Here is a 24,043-nt window from a genome sequence, read left to right as displayed (position 1 = left end):
TAAATAGAAGTGCATGTATATTTATACGCATACAAGCCAGATATGCACTTATATATGTTTATAGTCCATATGAACAAAGTATTCACCTTGAGGTGACTATAATTTAAAAGCAACTTTAAAAACAGCTGCTGAATTTTGAATAACCTTTAGAAAACCCCAAGTAGTCAAAGCAAAAACCACACCCATGATGCCCTAGCAGTCTCAGGAATTAGACGGGTGACTGCTTGCTGACAGAGAAGCAAAGTGTGAGGATGGATTTTTTTTTTTTTCCCAGGAAACATATGAGCCTGACTTTGAGAACTGGGGGTTGCAGATACAGAAATTCTCTGAGATTCTACTAAGATTCATAACTAGACCATGGAGATAGACATGCAGTGTTTCTTAAAGTGTGGTCCCGCCACTACAGGATCAGGTTGGGCCTTTCTTTAAAAGGTAGCTTCTTGAGGCCCATCCCAGACTTTCTGAATCAGAATCTTTGCAGTGAGGCCTAGGTAATCCTTACGCACACTTAGATTTGAAAACGAATGATTTAAGGGAGGGGTCCCCAACTCCCAGTACTGGTCTGTGACCTGTGAGGAACTGGGCCGCAGAGCAGAAGGTGAGCAGTGGGGTGGGTGAGCCAGCGAAGCTTCATCTGTATTTACAGCCGTTCCCCATTGCCTGCATTACTGCATGAGCTCCACCTTCTGTCAGATCGGCAGTGGCATTAGATTTTCACAGGTGCACAAACCCTATTGTGAAATGCACATAAAAGGGATCTAGGTTGCCCACTCCTTGTGGGAATCTAATGCCTGATGATCTGAGGTGGAGCTGAGACAGTGATGCTAATGCTGGGGAGTGGCTGAAAATACAGATTAACATTAGCAGAGAGGTTTGACTGCACAGAGACCATCATTAATCAATTGCTTGCAGACTCATATCAAAACCCTATCAGTAAGTGGCAAGTGACAATTAAGCTGCATCTGGTGGCAGGCTTTATGGTGGCAAGTGAGTTGATGAACTGCAATGGTACAGCTGCATCTGGTGGCCTTAAAAGTAGGTTTGAGACCATTTCAAATCTCCATACGTTCTGGCTTAAAGTCAAGGCAGAGTATCATGAGATTGCCACAAAGCACTGAAAAGCCTGCTTCCATTTTCAGCACCCGATCTTTGTGAAGTGGGGTTTTCTGCAGTGACGGCAACCAGAATGAGATTACAGAGTAGACTGGACGTGACACACTTTGGGTGTCACTCTCACCCATCACCCCCAGATAGGACCGTCTAGTTGCCGGAAAACAAGCTCAGGGCTCCCACTGATCCTAGATTATGGTGAGTTGTATAATTATTTCATTATATATTACAATGTAATAATAATAGAAATAAAGAACCCAATAAATGTAACGCACTTGAATCATCCCAAAACCACCTCCCCCTCCGCAGTCTGTGGAAAAGTTGCCTTTCCCAAAACTGGTCCCTGGTACCAAAAAGGTCGGGGACCACTGACTTAAGGCATGCTTCTGCCCACCTACACTTAATGTTTCTATCAATCACCTGGGAATTATCCTAAATTGTGATTCAGTAGGTCTGGGGTGCAAGTTCTGCATTTATAACAAGTTCCCAGGCAATGCATTTGCTACTGCCCCCAAGGACCATATTTTGAGAAATGCGCTTTTAGAGACTATTTAGTGACTAAATCTAGTAATGGTTTAAGGAAAATCTCTCTATGGAACCATGATCTCCATAGCATTTCATACTTTATAAAGCCTACTCAAAAATTGTATCTTCTTTGGCCCGATCCTCCCAACAACCCTGTGAGATAGGTTGTCTTATTTTGAGATAACTGGAGGCACAGAGAAGTCAAGTGACTTGTCCAAAAGCACACAGCTACCGGGCAGCAGAGTCAGGACTAGAACCTAGATCCCCTGACAATCATGTGTTCTCACTAGAGCATACCATCTTCTTTCTTGACTCTAAAAGAGACAGAACACTAAAGACTAGGACTCAGCTGGCTCTGCTGGGCTGGGTGAAAGATATACAAAGGGACGAAACACTAGGAGTTTTGCACATCTCAAAAGCAAAGAGTTGATACCTTTAAGGATAGAGTTTTTGAGGGATTTATCTTTTGCAACTAAAACCCCATCCCACCACCACCTCCAACACAAACATGCACATATATACTTAGACATGCAGACATGCACATACATGCCCATGCACATATGTATGCCCACATGGTCTCTGCCCACCTGCACTCTGCATGCAACCTCTCTCTAGGACTCCTAACAACCAGGCCATTTTAAGTTTTTAAGATAGAAAAATCGTGTCCAGAAACAGCAATTAGTAATGGGAACTTTGCATGCTTGAAAATTTTAATGATATTGCTAGAGAAAATGCCTCTTTTAACTGACTTCCATTTGACATTTCCTTGGTATCTCATTTTGAACTGACTTGACACATGTCTGACACTGTTAGGAGATGAAACTTGCTGTCCAGTATGTGCAATTAACAGTTTCTGATACACTGCTTCTTGTTATTTGGTATGTCTGGTAAACAGCCACAAATATATTACTCATTGTTTGCTTCTCAAATATATTGTTATTTCTGATTAATGGTTTTTGCCTTGCAATTGTTGAACCCCAAATTTTTCACAAATCAACTACAAAAGGACATTGTTATTACATATGAAATAAAAGTTCTTTACAGTACAGACTATACTAGTTAGAAGGTTTTGTATGTAAACCTCTGCTCATCCTAAATCACACTGAATTGGCACTATAATTTCCATTTACTTCCCCTTTCAATAAACTTCTAAACTCTGACACATGCCTAAGATTGATTTTTCCAAAAAATTCCGCCTAATCAAATTTTACGAAGCTTGGAGTTGAAAATCAGAGCTACAGGAAAATCTGAGAACCCCAGGGAACCTCAGCAGCTTTGGCTGAGCACACTATCTATCACCTTTTTGTCCTCTGCAGGGACCAGACACAGACTTTGCCGGAGTGCAGGTGGGCAGCAAGCTCCAAGGCTCTTCATGATCCCGCCCCTTCCTGTTCCTCTGGCCTAATTTCCACCACTCTGACCTGGCACAGTACGCCAGAGAAAAGGCATCACCCAGTTTTTCTCACGCTTCCCTACCTCACTCTTCCCCTAGCCAACTTCTAGGCAGCTTTTACAATCTAATTCAGACATTCAACTTCTCTAGGAGGCCTTCTCTGACCACCATGACCCCAAAGGTTTTAAAATATCCCTCCCATGTGCTCCCACAGTTTATTACATAATTCTGTGTTCCTGTGTCTCCTTCCTGTACTAAGCCAGGGGTTCCGGAGGATAGAGACTGGTTTCTTTCTGAATTTTCAGCAATTAGCACAGAGCCTGGTACAAGACAAGCACTCAGTGTTTGCTGAAAAATGAATGAAGGCAAAAAGTCAGTGATCATCACTGTTTCCATTCGAAAATGAGAGTAGTTGGACCGGAAGGGTGGTCGCACAGGTCAGAGCTATCATGTTACTTATGCTCTGCTTAATCAGATCAGAGCAATTATTTGCTCAGAAACTATTAGCACTTCCTGGATAAGTATTTAAAGACCTCTTTAAATGCCCTCCAGGCTTGCAGACACCACAATTAGACATCAAAATATCAAACACCGGTAGACCTGCAGACACAGAGGTTGGCCATCAAAATACCTCAACATTCACTGAGGTCAAAGAAGGTGTTTCTATTTTGGGATGTCCCTGTCCCAAAGAAGTTTGCAAATTAATAGGACACTTTTTTCCAGTCAAAAGCAAAGCAAGTAGAAATAAAGCTGGCTCTGCAGCAAACTGCGCTGCGAGTCTACCTTGAGCTAGGGCAACTTGCCTCCTCCCTAGCTACAAGCAAGAATGCTTCCCGGAGAAAGCGGGGTACGCTGGCGCACCGTGTTCCATATTCTCAACATAGAAACGACGCCTCACAAGGAGAAGAAACACACTGGCCGGGACCTGCGCGGCGTGCCGTGCTCCGAGAAAAGGGCAACTCTTCACAAAAGCAGGAAGAGATTCCCCATAGCTCCCTAAATGTGTGTGTGATAAATCAGGTCTAAAGAGTCACGGGCTTCTCTGCTACCTCTGCCGTCCCTCGTGTACCATATGAGGAATGCTCTTTGGGTCCTGGTACTGGAGAACAGGCGCTGCCACTTGCCTTCCAGGGCCCAGCAGTCTACAGCTTGCAGGGCGCGGGGGCTGCCCCTGCTCTCCCTCTGCCTCCGCCTCCGCCTCCGCCCGCCGACGGCTCGCGCAGCCGCCCCTGAGCGCGCTCCCGAGCCCCTAGCCTCGCCCGGCCCCGCTCCCCTCCACGCTAGAACTCAGGATGCTTCCTGCAGATCTGGGCCTGGGGCCGTCGACGCTGTGGGTTTCGATTTGGTTTTACTTTACCCTCCTTACTTCCAAATAGGTCTGTTTTTCGCTTTGGGACCGCTGTTGGGGGAAGAAAGTCCGGGGCGCGCCGCGAGCGGCTACAGCGGCGGCGGCCGGGCCGTGCGGCTGTGCGGCGCGCTCGGCCTTGATGGGCGCGCGGCCGCCGCTGCTGCTGCGCGTGCTGTAGAGGCGTGGGGCCACGCCGTCGGCGGGCGGTGCACGAGGAAACTCCTTGAGAGAGCGGCTCAGCGGCTTGGCCTTGCCGTGCACCTGCGCCTGCGCCGCCGCCTCCAGCTTGTAGGCGCCGCTGCTGCTCGCCGGCGACGTGGCGCTCTTGGGCAGTGGCTGCAGCGGGTGCTCCGGCCGCTCGGCCTCCATGGCGAAGCTGACGGGCCGCAGGAAGCAGATGTCCAGGCTGGACTCGGAGGAGGCGGGCGAGCAGTTCTCGAAGAGGGCCGGAGCCTGGAACGGCTCCTCGTCGTAGGGCGCGGGCAGCGCGAAGATCTCGCCGCCGTACTCGAACTCTTCGTAGGCCGCGGGCACGAAGCCGCGGGCATCGGGCAGGAGCTCGGCCGGGGCGCGCAGGGAGCGCTCTACGTTGCCCAGCGGCTCGGCCGGAGAGGGCTCGAAGTCCATCTCCGGGATGGCCTGCAGGGGCCCGGCCAGCGCCTTCACGTCCTGCTCGGCCGCGCAGAACTGCGTCGGTGCCAGAAGGCTCTCGGGACGCTCGTGCTTCCTGCCCTCCAGCTCCCAGTCACTGGGCTTCCCAGGCTGCATGCTCTCCATCAGGCTTTGCTGCTGTTGACTTTTCTTCACTGGGGGCATCAGATGGCTTTAGGGGGGAAACAGAGTACAAAAGAGGTGTGCTTACGGCGGGTTAGTGCAGGCCTCTCGCCTGCCCGCGGCCCTCCTGGCCGCCCTCCCAGGCGCCTGCGCATGCCACGTCCCAAGCTCCACAAACTTCCACTAAGGCGCTCCCACGAACCCCCGTCCCCAGGCGGAGAGTGGACAAGGCAGTCCGTTGAGCGGAGACCCGAAGGTATTGTCTGAGCTTCTGGGAAATGGCCTGCGGGCCAGGGACGGGCATCACCCCGCGTGGAAGCCCTGACCCTCCTCACCACCTGCGGTGCTCCAAGGCACACCTTCATCTCTCTTCTCTCCCTTGCTTGCTCTAGCAGAGTCATACAAAATAATGGAAACTCAACTTTTGTTCGACTTGTGGATCTTCACACTCAGAAACAAATTACGTTCCTAGATAAAGTAAACGTGGCATGATCTTGATAACTTCTGAATGAGGGCATGTGGAGTTCGCTGTACTCTTCTATGTAAATTTGAAATTTTCATAATAAAATTTTAAATATATTCCTTGTCACTGTAAAGCATGCTATATAATTCATCTCAAACTGCCACCCACAAAGAATTACCAACATGTAAAAAAAAGCTGTCATTCGATATGCCCAATTTCATGGAGGGTTTTTGGTTTTGGAGTCATGGGTAATGGATAATTTACACAGTTTACAAACTAGGATAGGGTACCATCAGATGGGATGTCCAGTTGTGCTGGACTTACATTGACAGATGTAAATGGACACTGACCAGAAGTGGTTATTCTGCTAGTTTATGTATTCATATTTTAATTCTACCACAAAAATGCACAAAGACTTTGGGAGGCCGAGGCAGACGGATCACCTGAGGTCAGGAGTTCGAGACCAGCCTGGCCAACATGGTAAAACCCTGTCTCTACTAAAACTGCAAAAATTAGCCGGGCATGGTGGCACGTGCCTGTAATCCCAGCTAGTCGGTAGGCTGAGGCAAGAGAATCCCTTGAACCTGGAAGGTGGAGGTTGCAGTGAGCTGAGATCATGCCATTGTACTAAAGTCCCCCCCCCAAAAAAATGCACATATAAATGCTAAAACCAATATTTTGGTGGTCTTAAAATGAAAATTAGGTCTCACGTTAACATGTGCAAGAGTGAGACAAAATACTGACCTCATTTGAATTCTCATTTAACTTGGAAGAAAGATTGGGGGTTTTATTTTCCATACGCAGAGTGCAGTGGCAGCCATATATTGTTCAATCTGGGTGTAATCTCCAGGGGTTTCATATTTTGACGCTATTTGTTGCATTTCAAAGATGACGTTTCATAACTGCCTCAAGAGTTGAAGTGATCCATGAAATAAATATCTACTTTCTGCCTCTCTTCCCACTTTCTACACCTGTCCCTTAACATTAGTGCCTTCCTCTGGGACCCAAGCATTGGGTTGGCTGCTTGGCTGGCACATATAGGCCTGATAGGGAAAGGGGACGGTGGAATCTAGGCTGCCCTGGTAACCCGCACAGACTGGCTGGGTCCCAAAGGCATTGACCTTAACCTTCCCACAGCAGCAGGTGCTTACGTGACAGCAGGGCCAGAACTGGGAGCAGAAGGGTAGGGTTGCAGCATCTCTTCTGAGTGGATCCCGGTGTCACGGACAACCTCAGGACCTGCAGTGGGGGAAGCATCTTGCCCGGCATTGGCACACTGGGAAGCCAGCCCTTTGTACAGCTTCGCCATGGATGACCTAACAGAATGGAAGTAACAGTTCTCAGGTTGTACAGTGGCAAACTGGCTCTCTGAACACAGATTATGCCAAAAAAGATGGAAAGATGTCTCAGATAAAGTTTGCTGTGAAGGTCTCTATCTCCAGGGGCCTTTGCAGACTAAGTTGCTTTGCTTAATAGGGTGCAAGCTGGCAAGAGTAGGGAAGCCGATTCACTGGCTGAAAAGAACTTGGGGGAAGGGGTTGGGAGTATGGAGAGACACCTTCCATCGCAGGAGCCCTGGCTTGGGAGACAGCATCTTTTTCTGGTCTGAAGCTTCCACAGAAATGATTCTGTTTTCCTCCACAGGAGTTGGGATGAAATTGAAGGAAATTCCGGTCATTAGGAAGCTGTGCTGTGGGCTGCTTCTGTTCCCTCCGAAGCTCAGATTCTCCCTAATAAACCCTTCCTATTTCTCCCTAATATAAAACCTATTCGAAATTCCTCTCCCGTATTTGCTTTATTTTTGTCGATATCACATATCACCATCTTATTTATTTGTTCACTGTCCAACTCTAAAAAGGAAGCTCCACGTGGCAAAGATTTGGTTGGGGCCGTTTTGTTCCTTTCAGTATATTCAGTGCATGGAACAGTGCCTGACACACAATAGGTGCTCAATAAATACTTGTTGAATTGATAAAGAAAACTATGTTGTGGCCTTTGAACTGCAATTTTGAACCAGGCAAGTTTAGAGTAGTTGAACTATTTTTGAGGTGGTTAGCAACATGGGATGAGAGGGGGTCTATGTAAGCAGTAGAGTGAAATGTTACCCTGCTAAAATAATTTCCACCGGGTAGTCAGTGACTTGCTCCCGTAGCCAGTCTGACTAGCTCTTTCTCTCCCCTTCTCTCTTCCCTTCTACCTCCCACCACTGCATTTCAGCTACTTAACACACAACGTGGTTACTTGTGAAAGACACCCAGAGTAACTGGTCTTTGACCCTCTAGACCACACCATCAGAACCTTACTTCTTGAGCTTTTTCCGTTTCTGAATAAGCAAATCTTCATTGCACTGAAACAGCAGGGTGTAGTGTGAGATAAATACTCGGAGGCGCTGGACACACACCAGTAGTAGATAATAGTCAGGGTGCTCCTGCTCTGTGAACTTCAGGACGTTCTGGATGGAGGGGGAAAGGAAGCAGCATTGCATAATTAGCAAGAAAATTTGTTTTGTCTCTTCTGCACCTCACCTTGATCTATTGTGGGAGATTGATAGCCATTTAATCAAAACAACGAACAATACACATGACCCATCTAATTATACGCTGAAAGTATGACCATACGCTGGCTGCTTTCTCTCATATTAAGGGAAAATAAGTTACTATCAGACCTGTTTGAGTTGAATGTGAACATAAAATAATTTCATCTGAAAAGTCAGAAGCATCTCCTAATTAGACCTCTGAAGTAATAGCGGCATTCTAACAATTACTGTCTATAAGCAGTGCCTTAACTCAAAAGAGCCAGACCAATGTTGACAACGTCAAGCATCAAGGCGGGCGAGGGAGGGGGACGTTTATGATCAAGCCTGGTGGCCCCTCCTGTTCCATTCCCCGCTGTGCTGCAGTGGAACATGCGTGTCTTGGATTTGGGAAAGCTAAAATGTATCTAGTACTTCCTATTGCCAGGTAGTGAGCCCTTTACGTATACTATTTCATTTAATTTTTACCTCAACCTGCTTAAATAGGTACTATTATAAACTCCATTTAACAAATAAGGAAATTGAGGTACAAAGAAGGTACATGATCTTCATCAGGTTACACATCTAGTAAATAACGGAGGCAAGGTTTGAACTCAAGTCAGAGAGTAGAACCAGGTCTTGTTTGCCATATTCTACTATTTGCAAAACCTGGGTTTCAGTCCTAGTTTTTTTTACCTACTTAGGTGTGTTAACTTGGGTAAATTGTTAACTTTTTTGGCCCTGCATTTTCTCATGTAAAATGTGACAACAATAATACCTAATTCATGGGATTGTTGAAAAGATTAAATAAGATCATTATTGTGAGAAAATGCTTTTAGAATCTAAAACTATATACAATTGAAAGTCTTTTCAGGGCACGGGTGGTGGCTCATGCCTGTAATCCTAGCACTTTAGGAGACCAAGGTGGGCAGATCACGAGGTCAGGAGATTGAGGCCATCCTGGCTAACACAGTGAAACCCTGTCTCCACTAAAAACACAAAATTAGCTGGGTATGGTGGTGGGTGCCTGTAGTCCCAGCTACTCGGGAGGCTGAGGCAGGAAAATGGCGTGAACCCGGGTGGCGGAGGTTGCAGTGAGCCAAGATTGCACCACTGCATTCCAGCCTGGGCGACAGAGCGAGACTCCGTCTCAAAGAAAAAAAAAAAATACAAAAGTAAGTCAGGCATAATGGCAAGTGCCTATAGTCTCAGCTACTCAGGAGGCTGAGGTGGGAGCATTGCTTGAGCCTGGGAGGTTGAGGATGCACTGAGAAAAGTCTTTTCAATTTTGATACTTTGATACTGGACTACTGGACTACTTCTACCTGGGATTAGTCCCAAGCATTTCTAAGATGCTTTCATTACTTAAGAAGATCAGTCAGCAATTAAACCAGAACAGGTGGGTGGTGGGAAGAAGAGGATCTGGTGGGGGTTAGTGAGCCTCTCTTTCAACTCTTCTTCCTCCAGGATATCACAAGCCCTGCAGGAAAATGGTATGAAGAAATCAGCTCATCATCTTCATGCCTCTTCTGTGACATAAAGCTTAAACATGGCATGGTAGAACCTTGGACCCATGCCAAAAGAAAGTAGTCATGATAGCAGTTAAGTGAGCAGGTTAGATGGATATTTAGATGTCAGGTGGTGGCATTTAGATAGCTGTAAAACCAAAATGGAAAGAACTGAATGAAGTGCTTAGAATCTAGCAGGAGTGGTTATAGATAGATCCTGGATCAGCTGAGGTGGAAGTTGCTGGTAAGTAAAGATAGAACTTCAGAGGTAAGCATCATCAGCTGAACATTTTTAGAAATAAAGATTTTAGGCTGGGCGCAGTGGCTCACACCTGTAATCCCACCACTTTGGGAGGCTGAGGCGGGCGAATCACTTGAGGTCAGGAGTTTAAGACCAGCATGGCCAACATGGTGAAACCCCGTCTCTACTAAAAATACAAAAATTAGCTGGGCATGGTGGCACATGCCTGTAGTCCCAGCTACTCAGGAGGCTGAAGCAGAAGAGTCGCTTGAACCCAGGAGGCAGAGGTTGCAGTGAGCCAAGATCGCACCACTGAACTCCAGCCTGGGTGACACAGCAAGACTCTGTTTCAAAGGAAAAAAAAAAGAGAGAGAGAGATTTTAGCTCATACCACAGGGTATCATGGGTTATGGGGTAATCATAGAAATCGAAGTAAACACTTCTTAGAAATATTTATGATTCTTGAGACTTTACAGTATTTCTCAGTTGGGAGCCAAAACCAATAATTATTTAGCATGCAAATCAGTTTGGTGGCTTTCCCACCCATGCCTACCTGCAGATGTATCAGATATTCAGGGATGCGCTGGACTATGTGAAAAAACAACGTGTAGATGTCAGATTTAATCTCTTCATCACCCTGAATGAAAAAAAGGTCAGGTCACTCTTCAGTGTTCCTCCAGCTGTGGCAGCAGAACCTGAGTCGGTCCCACCAGAGTAGGAAGGGTTTCCTCCCGGAGCATTTTCTTCCCGGAGATTGTCACAGAGCACTGACCTCTCATGGGAAAGGCCACGTGTTCAGGGACACGCCCTAGGAGACAGCTCTTCTCCCACAGGGAGCATATCATATACTTCTTTTGAATCCACCCAAATTTCCAAACTACCCTCTCCTTCCACTCAGCGCAGTTCCAGACAGAAGCCGGCACTCAATAACCTCTATTTGAGTTGAATTAATTCATTAAGACTCTCCAGCAAGTAATCATGACAATGGTGTAGTAATAGGCTCTAAGGGAGACTTGGCGCCTCAGGAGAGTGGAAAAGGGAGTGTCATTAGAAACTAGTCAGCTGGCCTGGCCGCAGAAAACATGCTGTACTTTCTCCAAGTCCCTTCTTTTTCTTTCTCTTCTCTTTCCCAGGTATTTGCTGAAAGCTAACATGGTAGGCATTATACTGGGTTGGGAGTAGTAGGGGGTTGAAGTAGAAACTTAATAAGACAGAGCCTCTTATCTCTTGTGAAATTTGATTAACTCTTAGTGTTGGGGCTTCTGATACTGTCTGTTCCTATCGATCTGAAATAACTAAGCTGTTATACATGTATATGTGCTTACTGAGCACCTAATGCATCACTGCAGTAGCAATACTTCAAGCAACATGACTAGAGCCACCTTATGATCTTATAAACTGACAAAGGATGACTGAAGTTTAATATTCGGATTCATCTCTTCTGAGACTGAAAAAAAACCCACCACATATAGCAGGTGAGCTGCAGCCTGGAGATCTCTGCAGAGAACGCCCATTATAGAACTATAGTTTGTCTATAGTTCCAACGGAATGGAACAGAGGGTCAGTAAGGCAGGGAGAGGACCAACACAATGGCACTGGTCCTCAAGTGAGTTCCTTTAACGCAGGTAGTAGTACTAGTGGCTGTGTTCGGGCCATTCCCCAGCCTAGAAAGCAGAGTGCATGTGCTGTATTGACTGGGTGGATGAGCAACATCATATGATACCACGTGCAGATGAAGGATAGCATATACATGGCGTTAACTCACCTCTTTGAGGACTACAACATGAACCAATGAGATGCACTCAGGCAGGTCCCTTAGGTAGGCAACATAATAATCCAAGAAATTATTCTTTAAAACAAACATAAAAATGCATGGTAAGAACCTGAAAACAGGATCTATAATATTTTTATAGAGTCATATATGTAAAAGAAGAGTACTTTGCAGAGATTATCTTATTCATTTAATATGTTCTTTATTTTATATATTTTGAGGCTTTAAAAAAATTATCTTAGACCGGGCACAATGGCTCACTCCTGTAATCATAGCACTTTGGGAGGCCAAGGCGGGTGGATTGCCTGAGCTCAGGAGTTTGAGACCAGCCTGGGCAACACGGTGAAACCCCGTCTCTACTAAAATACAAAAAATTAGCCGGGCATGATGGCGGGTGCCTGTAATCTCAGCTACTTGGGAGGCTGAGGCAGGAGAATTGCTAGAACCCGGGAGGCAGACCTTGCAGTGAGCCGAGATTGTGCCACTGCACTCCAGCCTGGAGGACACAGCGAGAGACTCTGTCTCAAAAAAAAAAAAAAAAAAAAAATGTATCTTAAAAAAAATTTTGGTTTTAAGGTAAACATCCCTACTGCTTTGGAATCCAAACTCAGTATCCCCTCCCTAATGAGAGAAAGTGAAATAATAAACCCAGGGAGGAGGGAGGTTCATGTAAGTTGAAAATGTATTTTTTTAGTCATTTAACAATAAAAATGTATATTTTATTTTTGTAATTCGTGTCATTTCAGTCAATCATCTACGTCCAGATGAGGGACTCTGCCCATCCCACTTCACATCATCCAGATCAGTAGTTCACAACATTTTCTAGTAAGTGCATATTTCCACTAACTGCATATTTATCTATGCATTATCCCCTTAGGAAAATCATTCTCAGCTTATAAAGTTATAATAATTCTCAGCAAAAGGAAGAATACTGAACACAAGTAAGTAAAAGTGATATTAGAGGATATTAGTACATTATATCCACTCTAGTCTATAGAAGAAAATAATTTGTAAACTTTGTATTGTTACCCACAGATGAGAATAATTGATACACAAAAATTGATTTCAGGCAAAGTCTGGCTTGCAGACCAATTTTAATTAGCCCACACAATCTTTTAAAAATAAGAAAATTTCCCACAAAATTCTGGATTTCCAGCTTTTCTTAAAATATCAGAAGCTCTGGCAACTCTAGTCCTTTTTTCCTGCATAATGATTGGACAAAGCTAAGTAGCTATTCCTTGTAAAACAACACAGCTGCTCTACCGCAGCTCACACTTCACACCAGTCCATACTGTGTTCACTTCACTCATTTATGCCACTGTCTGGCCCTGTAGGCATTTGAGTTTGCAGCCTCTGACTTGGATCGTATTTCCTTTGTAGGATATTATAGAGATTGCAAAATTCAAGATAATAGCCACCCATCACATTTAACAAAAAATCTCCAAGGAATGAAAATTGTGTGTGAAAATACACATGTATATACAAACTCTCATATGTATATATATGCATGTGTGTGTATATATTTCATGTGTATATATGTGTGTATATATATACACATGCATATATATACATGTTTTAATGTATATATACATTTTTTCTTTTTTTAATTTAATAGAGACAGGGTCTTGCTGTGTTGCTCAGGCTAGTTCTGAAGTCCTGGGTTCAAACAATTCCCCTGCCTCAGCCTCCCAAAGTGTTGGGATTACAGGCATGAGCCACTACACCCGGCCCACAAATATATATACATACATTTATATAAACACAAACACACACACAATATGTACACACATCCACATGCATATTAGACAGAGGCAGTTATAGTACAGTGGAAAGTTATGAACTAGAAGTCAGAAGACCTAACTTAGGGTTCTGAAAGTCACTCATCTCCAACTACCTAGGTAGCGGGGTGATTTCGGGAAGGCTTTTAAATCTCTCTGAATCATTCCATGATCTGTATGTAGAATGAGAAAGACTAGATCTCAGTATTTCTTCTAGCTCTGAAATTCATTGCTTCTAGATTCTCTATTAAGAGAAGTAGACAAATGAGACAGAAATCCATATAAGTAAAATGTATGGAGGGGTGGAAAAAACCTTACCTCATCATTTGTTAACTTAAGGAATAAATCTCCAAGAACGCCTTGGCGTGGCCACTTCAGGACCCTTTCCTGCAGTGCGTGAAGCAGATCCAGGTGCTGCTGGACGAGATACCGTAAAGAGCCAGGGAAGAGGCTTGAAACAGAATAGAGACGAAATCACACAAACCAGGTGTGGAGAAGAAAGGATCCTACAAAAATACGTGCAGCAGGGCCCATTCTCTTGGCCATCCAACATACTCTGAGTCACAGGCCTGCATTTAGGATTTTTTAAAGTTTTTCACTGCACACCTAATAGCAGATATCCTGACTACAAAACAAAACAAAACAAAACAAAACAAAACAAAACAAAAACCTTTACTAATGGCTTCTATACAAATGTGTATTGAACTAATAAAGAGGCCTGGCATGCCACGCCTGCAATCCCAACACTTTGGGAGTCGGGCGGATCACCTGAGGTCAGGAGTTCAAGACCAGCCTGGCCAACATGGCAAAACCCTGTCTCTTCTAAAAATACAAAAATTAGCTGGGCACGGTGGCATGCACCTGTAATTCCAGTTACTTGGGAGGCTAAGGCAGGAGAATCACTTGAATCCGGGAGGTACAGGTTGCAATGAGCTGAGATCACGCCACTTCACCCCAGCCTGGGTGACAAAGCGAGACTCTGTCTCAAAATAAATAAATAAGTAAGTAAGTAAGTAAGTAAATAAATAAATAAATAAATAAAATACAAATAAACAAAGAGCACATCACTTGAAAGACCTTTTTACATGCTCTTTTAAATGACACTCAGTGGAAATTCTAATGGATACCTTTTTCGATGTTTTAGTGCTATTCCTATTTGATGTGCAAAATAGTCTATTCTAATTAGTGTTGTAGATGCAGCACTCAGGTGGCATCTATGTGACCATTCTCAGCTACCAGGAGGAGACTGCTATTTAGGTAAGTAGGAAAATTTGTTTAAAGTTGGCAACTAAAAAGCTCAGGGAGTTGTAGGGTATGAGAGGGTTTCTTGTTTCCTTTTCTTCAATTTCTAAGAGGAATACAGGGCCAGGACAGAGTCTTGTCTGGGTAGGCTAGTAATACAGTTTGGATGTGTGTCCCCGCACAACTCTCATACTGAAATGTAATCCCCAGTGTTGGAAGTGGGGCTTGGTGAGAGGTGATTGTATCATGAGGGCGAATTTCTCATGAATGGTTTAGCACCATCCCTTTTGGTACTGTCCTACCAAGTGATAGTGATAGTGAGTGAGTTCTCATGAAATCTGGCTGTTTAAAAGTGTTTAGTGCCTCCCATCTCTCTTGCCTTGCTCCTGCTCTGGCCATGTGACATGCCTGCTTCCCCTTCGCTTTCCACCATGATTGGATGTTTCCTGAGGCCTCCCCAGAGGCTGAGCAGATGCCAGCTTCATGCTTCCTGTACAGCCTGCAGAACCATGATCCAATTAAACCTCTTTACTTTATAAATTACCCAGTCTCAGGTATTCTTTATAGCAATGTGAAAACAGCCTAACACAGCTACTGACCAGGCCTGGCCTGCTACTCCCTGAATTTTACAAAGCACCTTTTCTATCATTCCATCCCTCTCTCCTCCATCTTGCAATGTACTTCCTTTTTTTTTTCTTTTTCTTTTTTTTTTAAGTGATGAAGGGAAGAAGGGAGACGTCAGAGAAGGGTGGGGTGGAGAGGAGAGATAGAGAGTCATGGGAGGAAGAGGAAGAGGGACTAGCTGGGTAAGAGTGAGGTGATTAGAGGCCTATAGGGAAGAGGAAGAAAAAAACAAAAAGAAGCAGAGTTTTTCTGGGTTACAGCAGGGACTGGAGCTCTAACTTGGTGATTTAAGGTAGGTTCCTTTATGCTTTCAGCACCGCAAGTTTAACAAACAGGAAAGAGATGGTCTGGTTGTTCTGAACTTACTTGACTATTTCCCCACGGTCAAATGAGAGTAAACTGCTGGACAACTGGGGTGCTTTCCCAGGAAGCAAACCTTTGTTGGAACAATAGGAAGGACGCCAGACCCAGAGGAGGTTTTTTCCAACTCATTTCCAAGCCAAGCAAAGTGACCCCTGTGACTGTAGCTCAGAGGAGACACACAAACGTGAGAATAGGGTACCTAGACCCCAGTGAACGGATGCGAGGAAGCCTTCCACTCCCACCTTCCACTCCCTCCACCTCCTGTGCCTGGAGCCCCCACACGTGCAAAGGAGAGGCCTCCGGACCTGAGCACTTACAATGGAATAGTGGGCTTAGGAGATCAAAGAAATCCCTGTCCAGATCAGAGGGGAATTTGGAGGGGTGGCTAGCAGATACACTGACTGGGAGAAGACCATAAACCTGATGGAGAAAAGCACAACTGATTGTACTGAAAGAGTAAAATGCTGCACCAGCCAAAGATCTAGGTGCAAAAGATTTCTTCCTACCCAGTGGTTGTAAATGACTTCGTGTAATAGTCCTGGTGTGACCCTGGAAGCTATTAGGGCACCATGGGAAGACCTGACATTGTGATGAATTGTCCATATATGTAGATAATATGTCTTGGATTATTGATTTCCTTTTTCTTTCCCCATTCCCCTCCCTCCCTTTCTTCGTCCCTTCCTTTCTCCCTCCCTCCCTCTGCTTCCCTTTCTTCCTTCCTTCTCCCTTTCTTTCTAGAGAGCTGCATTCTGCTATGCTGTGGTCAGTGTACTTGGAGAACAGCAGAGCTGGTACCAATCTCCTCCCGGACTGCCCACCGGGATGATCGTTTGAGATTTCAGGGTGGGGTCGGAGAAGGCTAAGGACCCCATCAAGTACTGTGGAAGCACATAAAATTACATGAAAAACAATGACCTATAGGGGGTTCTGTACGAAATATTGAAAACGGGCTTTAAACCTTTTAAACAAATTTAACAAGGGTATTATTTGAAATTAGGGAGGAGTGTGAAATCAGAAGACAGAGAGCAAAGGGGGAAAGATGGCAAGAAGTACAGCCACACTTCACCGGTTTCACTCTTTTGCCTGGCGCCAGACCTGACGCCCAGAAGCAACTTTTTCATGAAGACAAAGTATTCAGAGCTCAGCATTTTTTTTTTCTATTCCTTTACTGGGGATGAAATTACGGCAACATGAGTAGTTTATTATTTCTAAAGTCTCTAAAGTTTTTATCTCCTAACAACGTAGTACTTAATCAATGAGGGAAATACACTAAAAGCAAGAAAGAAAAATCCAGTTATAGTTTCAGGTTAATAACTTAGCTTTTGCCAGCCCAGAATGAGGCCAAAATAACTCCTGAGCTTGGCAGTAGCAGGTTCCCGCCACTTTGGAGGGGCATGATCATTAAACGTGTGCCACCTGGTGGTGATCTGTAGCACGAAGCTTGTTGTGCTCTTGGTAGACAAAGCACTGGAGTTTAGCTTATAAGGCTAATCGACAATCCTGCTGAGCTGATCACTGCCCCTTCCATAAGTGTTCAGACAGAACTGTGATCCTGAGGCTGTGACTCTAACTAGGTGAGTCAGAGTCAAAAAAACCCAGAACTCCAACTTCTGTGATCCTTCGACAAATGACAGCCTGGGCAACAGAGTGAGACACCGTCTTTATAATAAACTGAAAAATTAGCTGGGCATGGTGGCTCATGCCTGTAATCCCAGCTGGGGATGCTGAGGCAGGAGGATCACTTGAGCCCAGAAGTTTGAGGCTGCAGTGAGCTGTGATTGGGCCGCTGCACCCCTCTCCAGCCTGGGCGACAGACAGAGACCCTGTCTCTAAACAAAACAAACAAATGAACCATAGCCCTCAAGTTCTGCCCAGGTTTTAGCCAGCAGCATGTGCCCCTGCAACTTCCAGCCCTTTCAGCCAGGGGCAGGGCTGGCTTCCAACAGGCTGAGGAAGCTCTTGAGTGACTTACTTTGTTTTAGGAAAAACCTAAGGTTTTATTTAATAGGTTGGAGAAGATGTGGCCACCTCAGGCTTGAGTGTCAAGTTGTACTTGCAGTGGGGGTTATTTGCATCCCAGGTTACTTTCCAATTGGGGTAAAAAGTGCTGAAGGCTTGTGGTTTGTGATGGGAAAATTAGTAAATGTTAATATACTTATTTTCATCTCTGCATGGAGAAAAATGCCAATAGAGAAAAGGAACAATCTCATTCTGCTTTGCATTTCCTTCAGTTGGTTTATTTAAAGTACACAGAGAGGTTAGGCACAGTGGCTCACACCTGTAATCCCAGCACTTTGAGAGGCTGAGGTGGACATATCACTTGAGGTCAGGAGTTCGAGACCAGCCTACCAAAATGGCAAAACCTCGTCTCTACTAAAAATATAAAAATGAGCTGGGCATGGTGGTGTGTGCCTGTAATCTCAGCTACTCAGGAGGCTGAGGCAGGAGAATCACTTGAACCCAGAAAGAGGAGGTTACAGTGAGCCGAGATCACGCCACTGTACTCCGGCCTGGGCAACGGAGTGAGATCCTGTCTCAAAAAAATAAAGAAAGAAATAAAGTACACACAAAGGTTTCAGAAAAGCTTTAAAAAAAGAAGAAAGATAATGAGTGGAGAAGAATAATGAAAATCTAACCCTAAAATAGAAAAACGGCAGCACCACCAAGCTCAGAACCAGAGACTTCATATTCAGTACTAACAAAGAATGTGAGGTTGAAGCTTTTCTCTGCTTGGTCCATGCAAAGAAAACAGAGGGTTAGCCTAGCAAATAACTAACATGAATAGCATCATTGCAGGTATCTTGAAGTAACTATGATCTCACTTTCATAGAGGATTGTATGATAGCTTTAATTTTTTAATCTTGTAGGATTTGAGGGAGAGATCTACTCTTTCCTCCCAGTGATGGGTCATAAGAGAACATCTTAGAAAAATAGGAAGTGGCAGCAAGTCAGCAAGGGCCCTCTCTTTTATCTACCCAAATCTTCTGCAGGGTCTGGTCTCTCCCCTATGACCTCCCGCCTGCTGGAGGCTTGCAACAAGGGCTAGACAAACATATCTAGCAGTCCTACTTAACAAATCAACTGAGATCTGAAGTGAACACTTACAGGCCGTGCAAGAGGGAGGACTGAGTTTTTTTTTTTTTTTTTTTTTTTTTTTTGAGACGGAGTCTCGCTCTGTCGCCCGGGCTGGAGTACAGTGGCCGGGTCTCAGCTCACTGCAAGCTCCGCCTCCCGGGTTTACGCCATTCTCCTGCCTCAGCCTCCCGTGTAGCTGGGACTACAGGCGCCAGCCACCTCGCCCGGCTAGCTTTTTGTATTTCTTAGTAGAGACGGGGTTTCACCGTGTTAGCCAGGATGGTCTCGAACTCCTGACCTCGTGATCCGCCCGTCTCGGCCTCCCAAAGTGCTGGGATTACAGGCTTGAGCCACCGCGCCCGGCCTAGGACTGAGTTTTGAAATAGGAAGAGACAACTCTATGCTTCTGGCTCTCTGAGAAACTTTATATACTGCTGTTAAGGCGGTGGCCTTGGGGAAGTGGTATGATGTATAAGAGCACACAATACAGGGTCGGGCAGGCCTGCATTTGAATCCCAGCACTAATTGGCTCTGCAGCTTTAAGCTTCTCTGGCCTTTAGTTCCTTCATCTATGTGGTAGGGGTCACAGGGTTCTGCTGAACATTTCGGGAAGTTATAAATCAAGTGCCTAGCAGAGCAGCTGCTTACCCTTCCACAGTAAACAGTTCTTTCTCTTTTCCCCGCCTGACCCCGCCTCCCCAGATTTTCAGGCTAAGAAGAGATGCTGCTGGCTTAGAATTTTCTATGTGGAAGCAAAGCCACAACAAAGGGTACACCGCCTTTAGATTTCATTACTTAAACTGAGTAGGTCTTTGGCAACATCAAGACAGCTGGAGCATATAGAGACTTCCAGAGGCCTGAAGCGCAGCTGGGAGGATCAAGGAGGGGGAATTGGAAGGGCCAGATGGGGAAGGAAGGACTGCTGAGAATCTGGGCAGCGTCTTAGAGGTGAGGCCCAGTCCAGATGGTCACAGCTTTAGCTGGGTCACCTTAGCCTTTCTGTTCTTGTTGCTTTGTATTTTGTTTACTTCGGTTTTGTAGCAAAATAATTCTTGAAAATAGTCAAGCCACTTGTGGGTTTGTCAGGGAGTAGTGACCTCACTCGGTCATTTAGGTAGGAGGGGCCGCAGTGTGTTTTGAGTATATTGTTGGGAGCCACTAAGTCAAATAGATTTGGGAGGATGGTAAGGAGCAGGAAAATATAATTAGGGCCTTCCCTGGGTAGATTCAGAATTTATGAACCACCAGTGTATATTACCCGATGGAATATTTAAAGTAATAATGCCACATATGTCCATAGTAGTCCATAATCCAGACTTTCCATTCTTTTGGATTGGCCTTTTCCTCAATTTTTCTAGATTGTTATATATTCATTACATTAATCTTTTTCACCAAGTCTTATTTTCCTTCTTCCTGCTTTCTCCCAATAGAGAGGGAAACAGAAAAAAGTCTAAAGACTATGAACAGATATAGGTGGAGTGTTGTGACATGGGAAAGCGTGCTGTCACAACAGGTGGCAGACCCTATGAGCACACACACACACATACACACACACACACACACCCATGCCTTACCCAGTACTGCAAGATCACCCACACTAATGATAAGGCCCAGGTCCAGAGTTATGTCAGCCCTGTGTCATTTCTCTAATGGCCGCTGAGTGCTTCGGTTTGCCATTCATTATCTCGTGCTTCTAAAAGACCTGTGACCCATGGGGACTCCATGCAGATGGCGACAGAAACCAATGCCTCCCTCAGTGTAGCATTTGTTCCCCCTTTAAGTTTTTAAAAGACATGTTACAGACACTGAAGGCCCAGGAGACTATAATCATTTTCTTACCTTGATGAAAATCTAAGTTTAAGACTTGCCAGGGGTTCCCTGTTATGATGACCTAAATGTGTCCCCCAAAATCCATGTGCTGGAAACTTAACCCGCAATGCAACAGTCATGGGAGGTGGGGCCTGTGGTGGGTGTTTAGGTCGTGAAAGCTCCGCCCCGTGAATGGATTATGTTTAGGTCATGAGAGCTCCGCCCTGTGAATGGATTATTGCCACTACAAAAGGGGCCTGAGGGAGTGGGTTCCCCTGCTCTCTCCTGCTCTTCTGCCATGTGAGGCTGCAATGTTCCCCGTCTCTGGAGGGCACAACAACAAAGTGCCATCTTGGAACCAGAGATAGAATCTGCCAGCGCCTCGATCTTAGACTTCCCAGTCTCCAGAACTGTGAGAGAAGAAATTTCGGTTCATTGTAACTTATCCAGTCTATGATATTCTGTCATAGCAGCACAAAGTGAACCGAGACACCTGCCATCACTGCCTCTTGTCTTTTCAAAGACTGTTTCTGGAACTCTTTATAGGCCCCAGAAATCCCAAAGTGGAAACAATAAACCACTTACCTTAAATCCTAATCAATCTGAAAAGCAAAGGCAATGAGTGCATGGATACCTTCTCTCTTTGGAATTCCTCTTTCCATCTGACCCCTGGAATGTGGCTTTTATCTTCAAGATCAGAGAGATGTTAATGACATATTTTCTTTCAGATTCAAGCAGTTCCAGGGCCACAGTCTGTCTTTTAGCTTTAGAAACAAACCAAAGAGGGATTTGAAATTAACCATTTCTTCCTAAAATCCCATTAAATGCAAGCAATAAAAGTGATAAAAGGATATTGAAAACATAAAAAAAAAAAAAATCTGCAAATTTTTGAAAGGTAGAAAGCAGAATGGAGGCGCCATAATTCATTCAGCAGAGCAAAGGGCACAAAGTCTTGGTGTCCCCATCTGCAGCTGGAAAATCTGCTGAGAAGCATCTGGAAAGCTCAAGGATTGGAGACACCAGGGGCAATAGAGATAGTGCAAATAAGTGGCAATGCTGAAAGCAGGAGCAATCATTGAAAGTCTACATATGGGGCAAATGAACCTCCAGATCCTCACCCCCATACAAGATGGCTTCCTCACTTCCTCTCCATGGCAAACAAGAAAAATGAAACTAGACAAGCCCTGGTTTCTGGGATCTGGGCTAAAGACTTACGACATAGTAGAGTTCAGATGCTAAAATGAAAACAAAAGGGACTCAGGGAAGGCTTCATACTGAACAGTGAGACTTCCCTCAGCCTCCTTCCCCTGTAGATCCCAGAGTGCCAGCAGCAGCCAGGTTTAAACTCTTCAGGCAGGAGATTGGAGGGTCTTCCACTTGAGAAACTGAACTGCCCAAGGGAAAAAGATCCACAGACACTGATATAAAGAGGTCAGCTATCAGCCAGGCATGGTGGCTCACCCATGTAATCCTAGCACTTTGGGAGGCCGAGGCGGGTAGATCACCTGAGGTCAGGAGTTCGAGACCAGCCTGGCCAACATGGTGAAACTCCATCTCTACTAAAAATACAAAAATTAACCGGACGTGGTGGCACATGCCTATAATCCCAGCTACTCAGGAGGTTGAGGCGGGAGGACTGCTTGAACCCAGGAGGCAGAGGTTGCAGTGAGCTGAGATCGCACCCTTGCACTCCAGCCTGGGCTATAGAGCAAGACTGTCTCAAAAAAGAAAAAGAGGTCAACTATCAAAAGTTAATTTGCCATCTGATTAGCCTATCCATAATGAAGCCCACTGATTGACAAGCTTGGCCAATACAAAATTTCCAGAGTTTTTCTAAGAGCTCTTTCTTACATATATTTAGCTAAGAATGCTCACACTTTTGAACAAAGCTTATACCTTAAAAGAATGAGAAGAAAAAAGCATATACACATATATTTTTTTATAAGGAAGGAGGACCCTAAAGAAACAGAGACAATGCAGGATACAAAAGAATAAAAATTTTTAATCTTACAATTCATATTCTCAAAGAAATATAAGAAACATATTCCAGTCATTTAACAATTGCAGGATACTATTTTTAAAAAGAGAGGCTAATTTTTAAAAAGGAGAAACTTTTAAACATTGCTTAAAAGATAGAAAAAATTAAAAGGGTAGAAGATGAAGTAAAATAAATCTCCCTTTCTTAAAAAATAAAAAAGATAAGAGGGGCCAGGAGCAGTGACTCACGCCTATAATCCTAGCACTTTGGGAGGCCAAGATGGGCGGATCACAAGGTCAAGAGATCAAGACTTGCCAACATGGTGAAACCCCGTCTTTACTAAAACCACAAAAATTAGCTGGGCGTAGTGGCGTGTGCCTGTTGTCCAGCTACTCAGGGGGCTGAGGCAGGAGAATAGTTTGAACCTGGGAGGCAGAGGTGGCAGTGAGTTGAGATAGTGCCACTACACTCCTCCTGGGCGTGACAGAGCAAGACTCCATCTCAAAAAAGTAAAGAAAAGAAAGAAAAAGATAAGAAAGAAGTATATTGAAGAAAAATAGAAGAGCAAAAGATGGCAGTTGAGAAATCAATCCAAGAGGTCCAACATCAAATTAGTAGAAGTTTCAGAGAAAAGAAAGAAAATGGATGAGAAGATATTATCAAATTAATAACAGGAAAAAAAAAATCCCAGGACATGTATTTCCAGAGAAAAGGGCCCTTGTGCCCAGCAAAATTAATGAAAAAGACTCACATCATTATAAGGCATATTACATCACTGTGAAACTTTAGCACACCACGAATAAAAAGAAGATCCTAAAAGTTACCAGATAGAAAAATCAGGTAACGGGCTGGGCATGGTAGCTCATGCCTGTAATCCCAGCACTTTGGGAGGCCGAGGGGGGTGGATCACGAGGTCAGGAGTTCAAGACCAGCCTGCCCAACATGATGAACCTTCATCTCTACTAAAACTACAAATATTAGCCAGGTGTGGTGGCAGACGGCTGTAGTCCCAGCTACTCGGGAGGCTGAGGCAAGCGAATCACTTGAACCTGGCAGCCAGATGTTGCAATGAGCTGAGATCACTGCACTCCAGCCTGGGTGACAGTGGGAGACTCCATCTCAGAAAAAAAAAAGAAAAAGAAAAATTAGGTAACGTACAAAAAACTGAGTATCAGAATGGTACTGGACTTCCTAACAGCAAAATTAGAAGGTAGAGGACAGTGGAACAATTGCTTCAAAATCATGAGGAAAAAAGATGTCATATTTGGCCAAATTATTAATCAACTATGTGAAACCATTTTTGCAAAATTATGACAGCAAGAGAAATCTGACATAGCTGACTCCATCTTGCTTCTAACTTCAAGCTGCCCTTGTACATTCCTGAGCATAGGCTGAGATTTTGGGAGCAATTTAGTTCATAGTTCAACTGAAAGCAAGGATGCTAATAGCCCTTCCCAAAACTAACCCCATGCCCTCCGATTTGGTACCCAAACTAGCTTTGAAAAACTAATGAAAGGTCAAAAGGTTAA

The 24,043-nt window shown here is 44.7% G+C and overlaps 1 protein-coding gene across 2 annotated transcripts in view; it reads right to left on the bottom strand.

Moving 5' to 3' along the window:
* ARHGEF33 (Rho guanine nucleotide exchange factor 33) overlaps window positions 1–24,043 on the bottom strand; it is an 85,887-nt gene that overhangs the window by 10,100 nt on the left and 51,744 nt on the right. For both annotated transcript variants that reach the window (XM_031934167.1, XM_023216294.2), the window contains exons 10-16: window positions 21,171–21,300; window positions 13,742–13,874; window positions 11,640–11,723; window positions 10,428–10,511; window positions 7,917–8,065; window positions 6,765–6,929; window positions 4,386–5,199 (exon numbers count right to left, since the gene is read on the bottom strand). In XM_031934167.1, coding sequence (XP_031790027.1) covers window positions 4,386–5,199; window positions 6,765–6,929; window positions 7,917–8,065; window positions 10,428–10,511; window positions 11,640–11,723; window positions 13,742–13,874; window positions 21,171–21,300 — 1,559 coding nt within the window. The remainder of the gene's footprint in view (window positions 1–4,385; window positions 5,200–6,764; window positions 6,930–7,916; window positions 8,066–10,427; window positions 10,512–11,639; window positions 11,724–13,741; window positions 13,875–21,170; window positions 21,301–24,043) is intronic.

Source organism: Piliocolobus tephrosceles, chromosome 15 (assembly GCF_002776525.5).
Source record: "Piliocolobus tephrosceles isolate RC106 chromosome 15, ASM277652v3, whole genome shotgun sequence".
NCBI classification, from domain to species: domain Eukaryota; kingdom Metazoa; phylum Chordata; class Mammalia; order Primates; family Cercopithecidae; genus Piliocolobus; species Piliocolobus tephrosceles.
The sequence above is the reverse complement of the archived record's forward strand: the minus strand, read 5'-3'. Positions and strand labels throughout refer to the sequence as shown.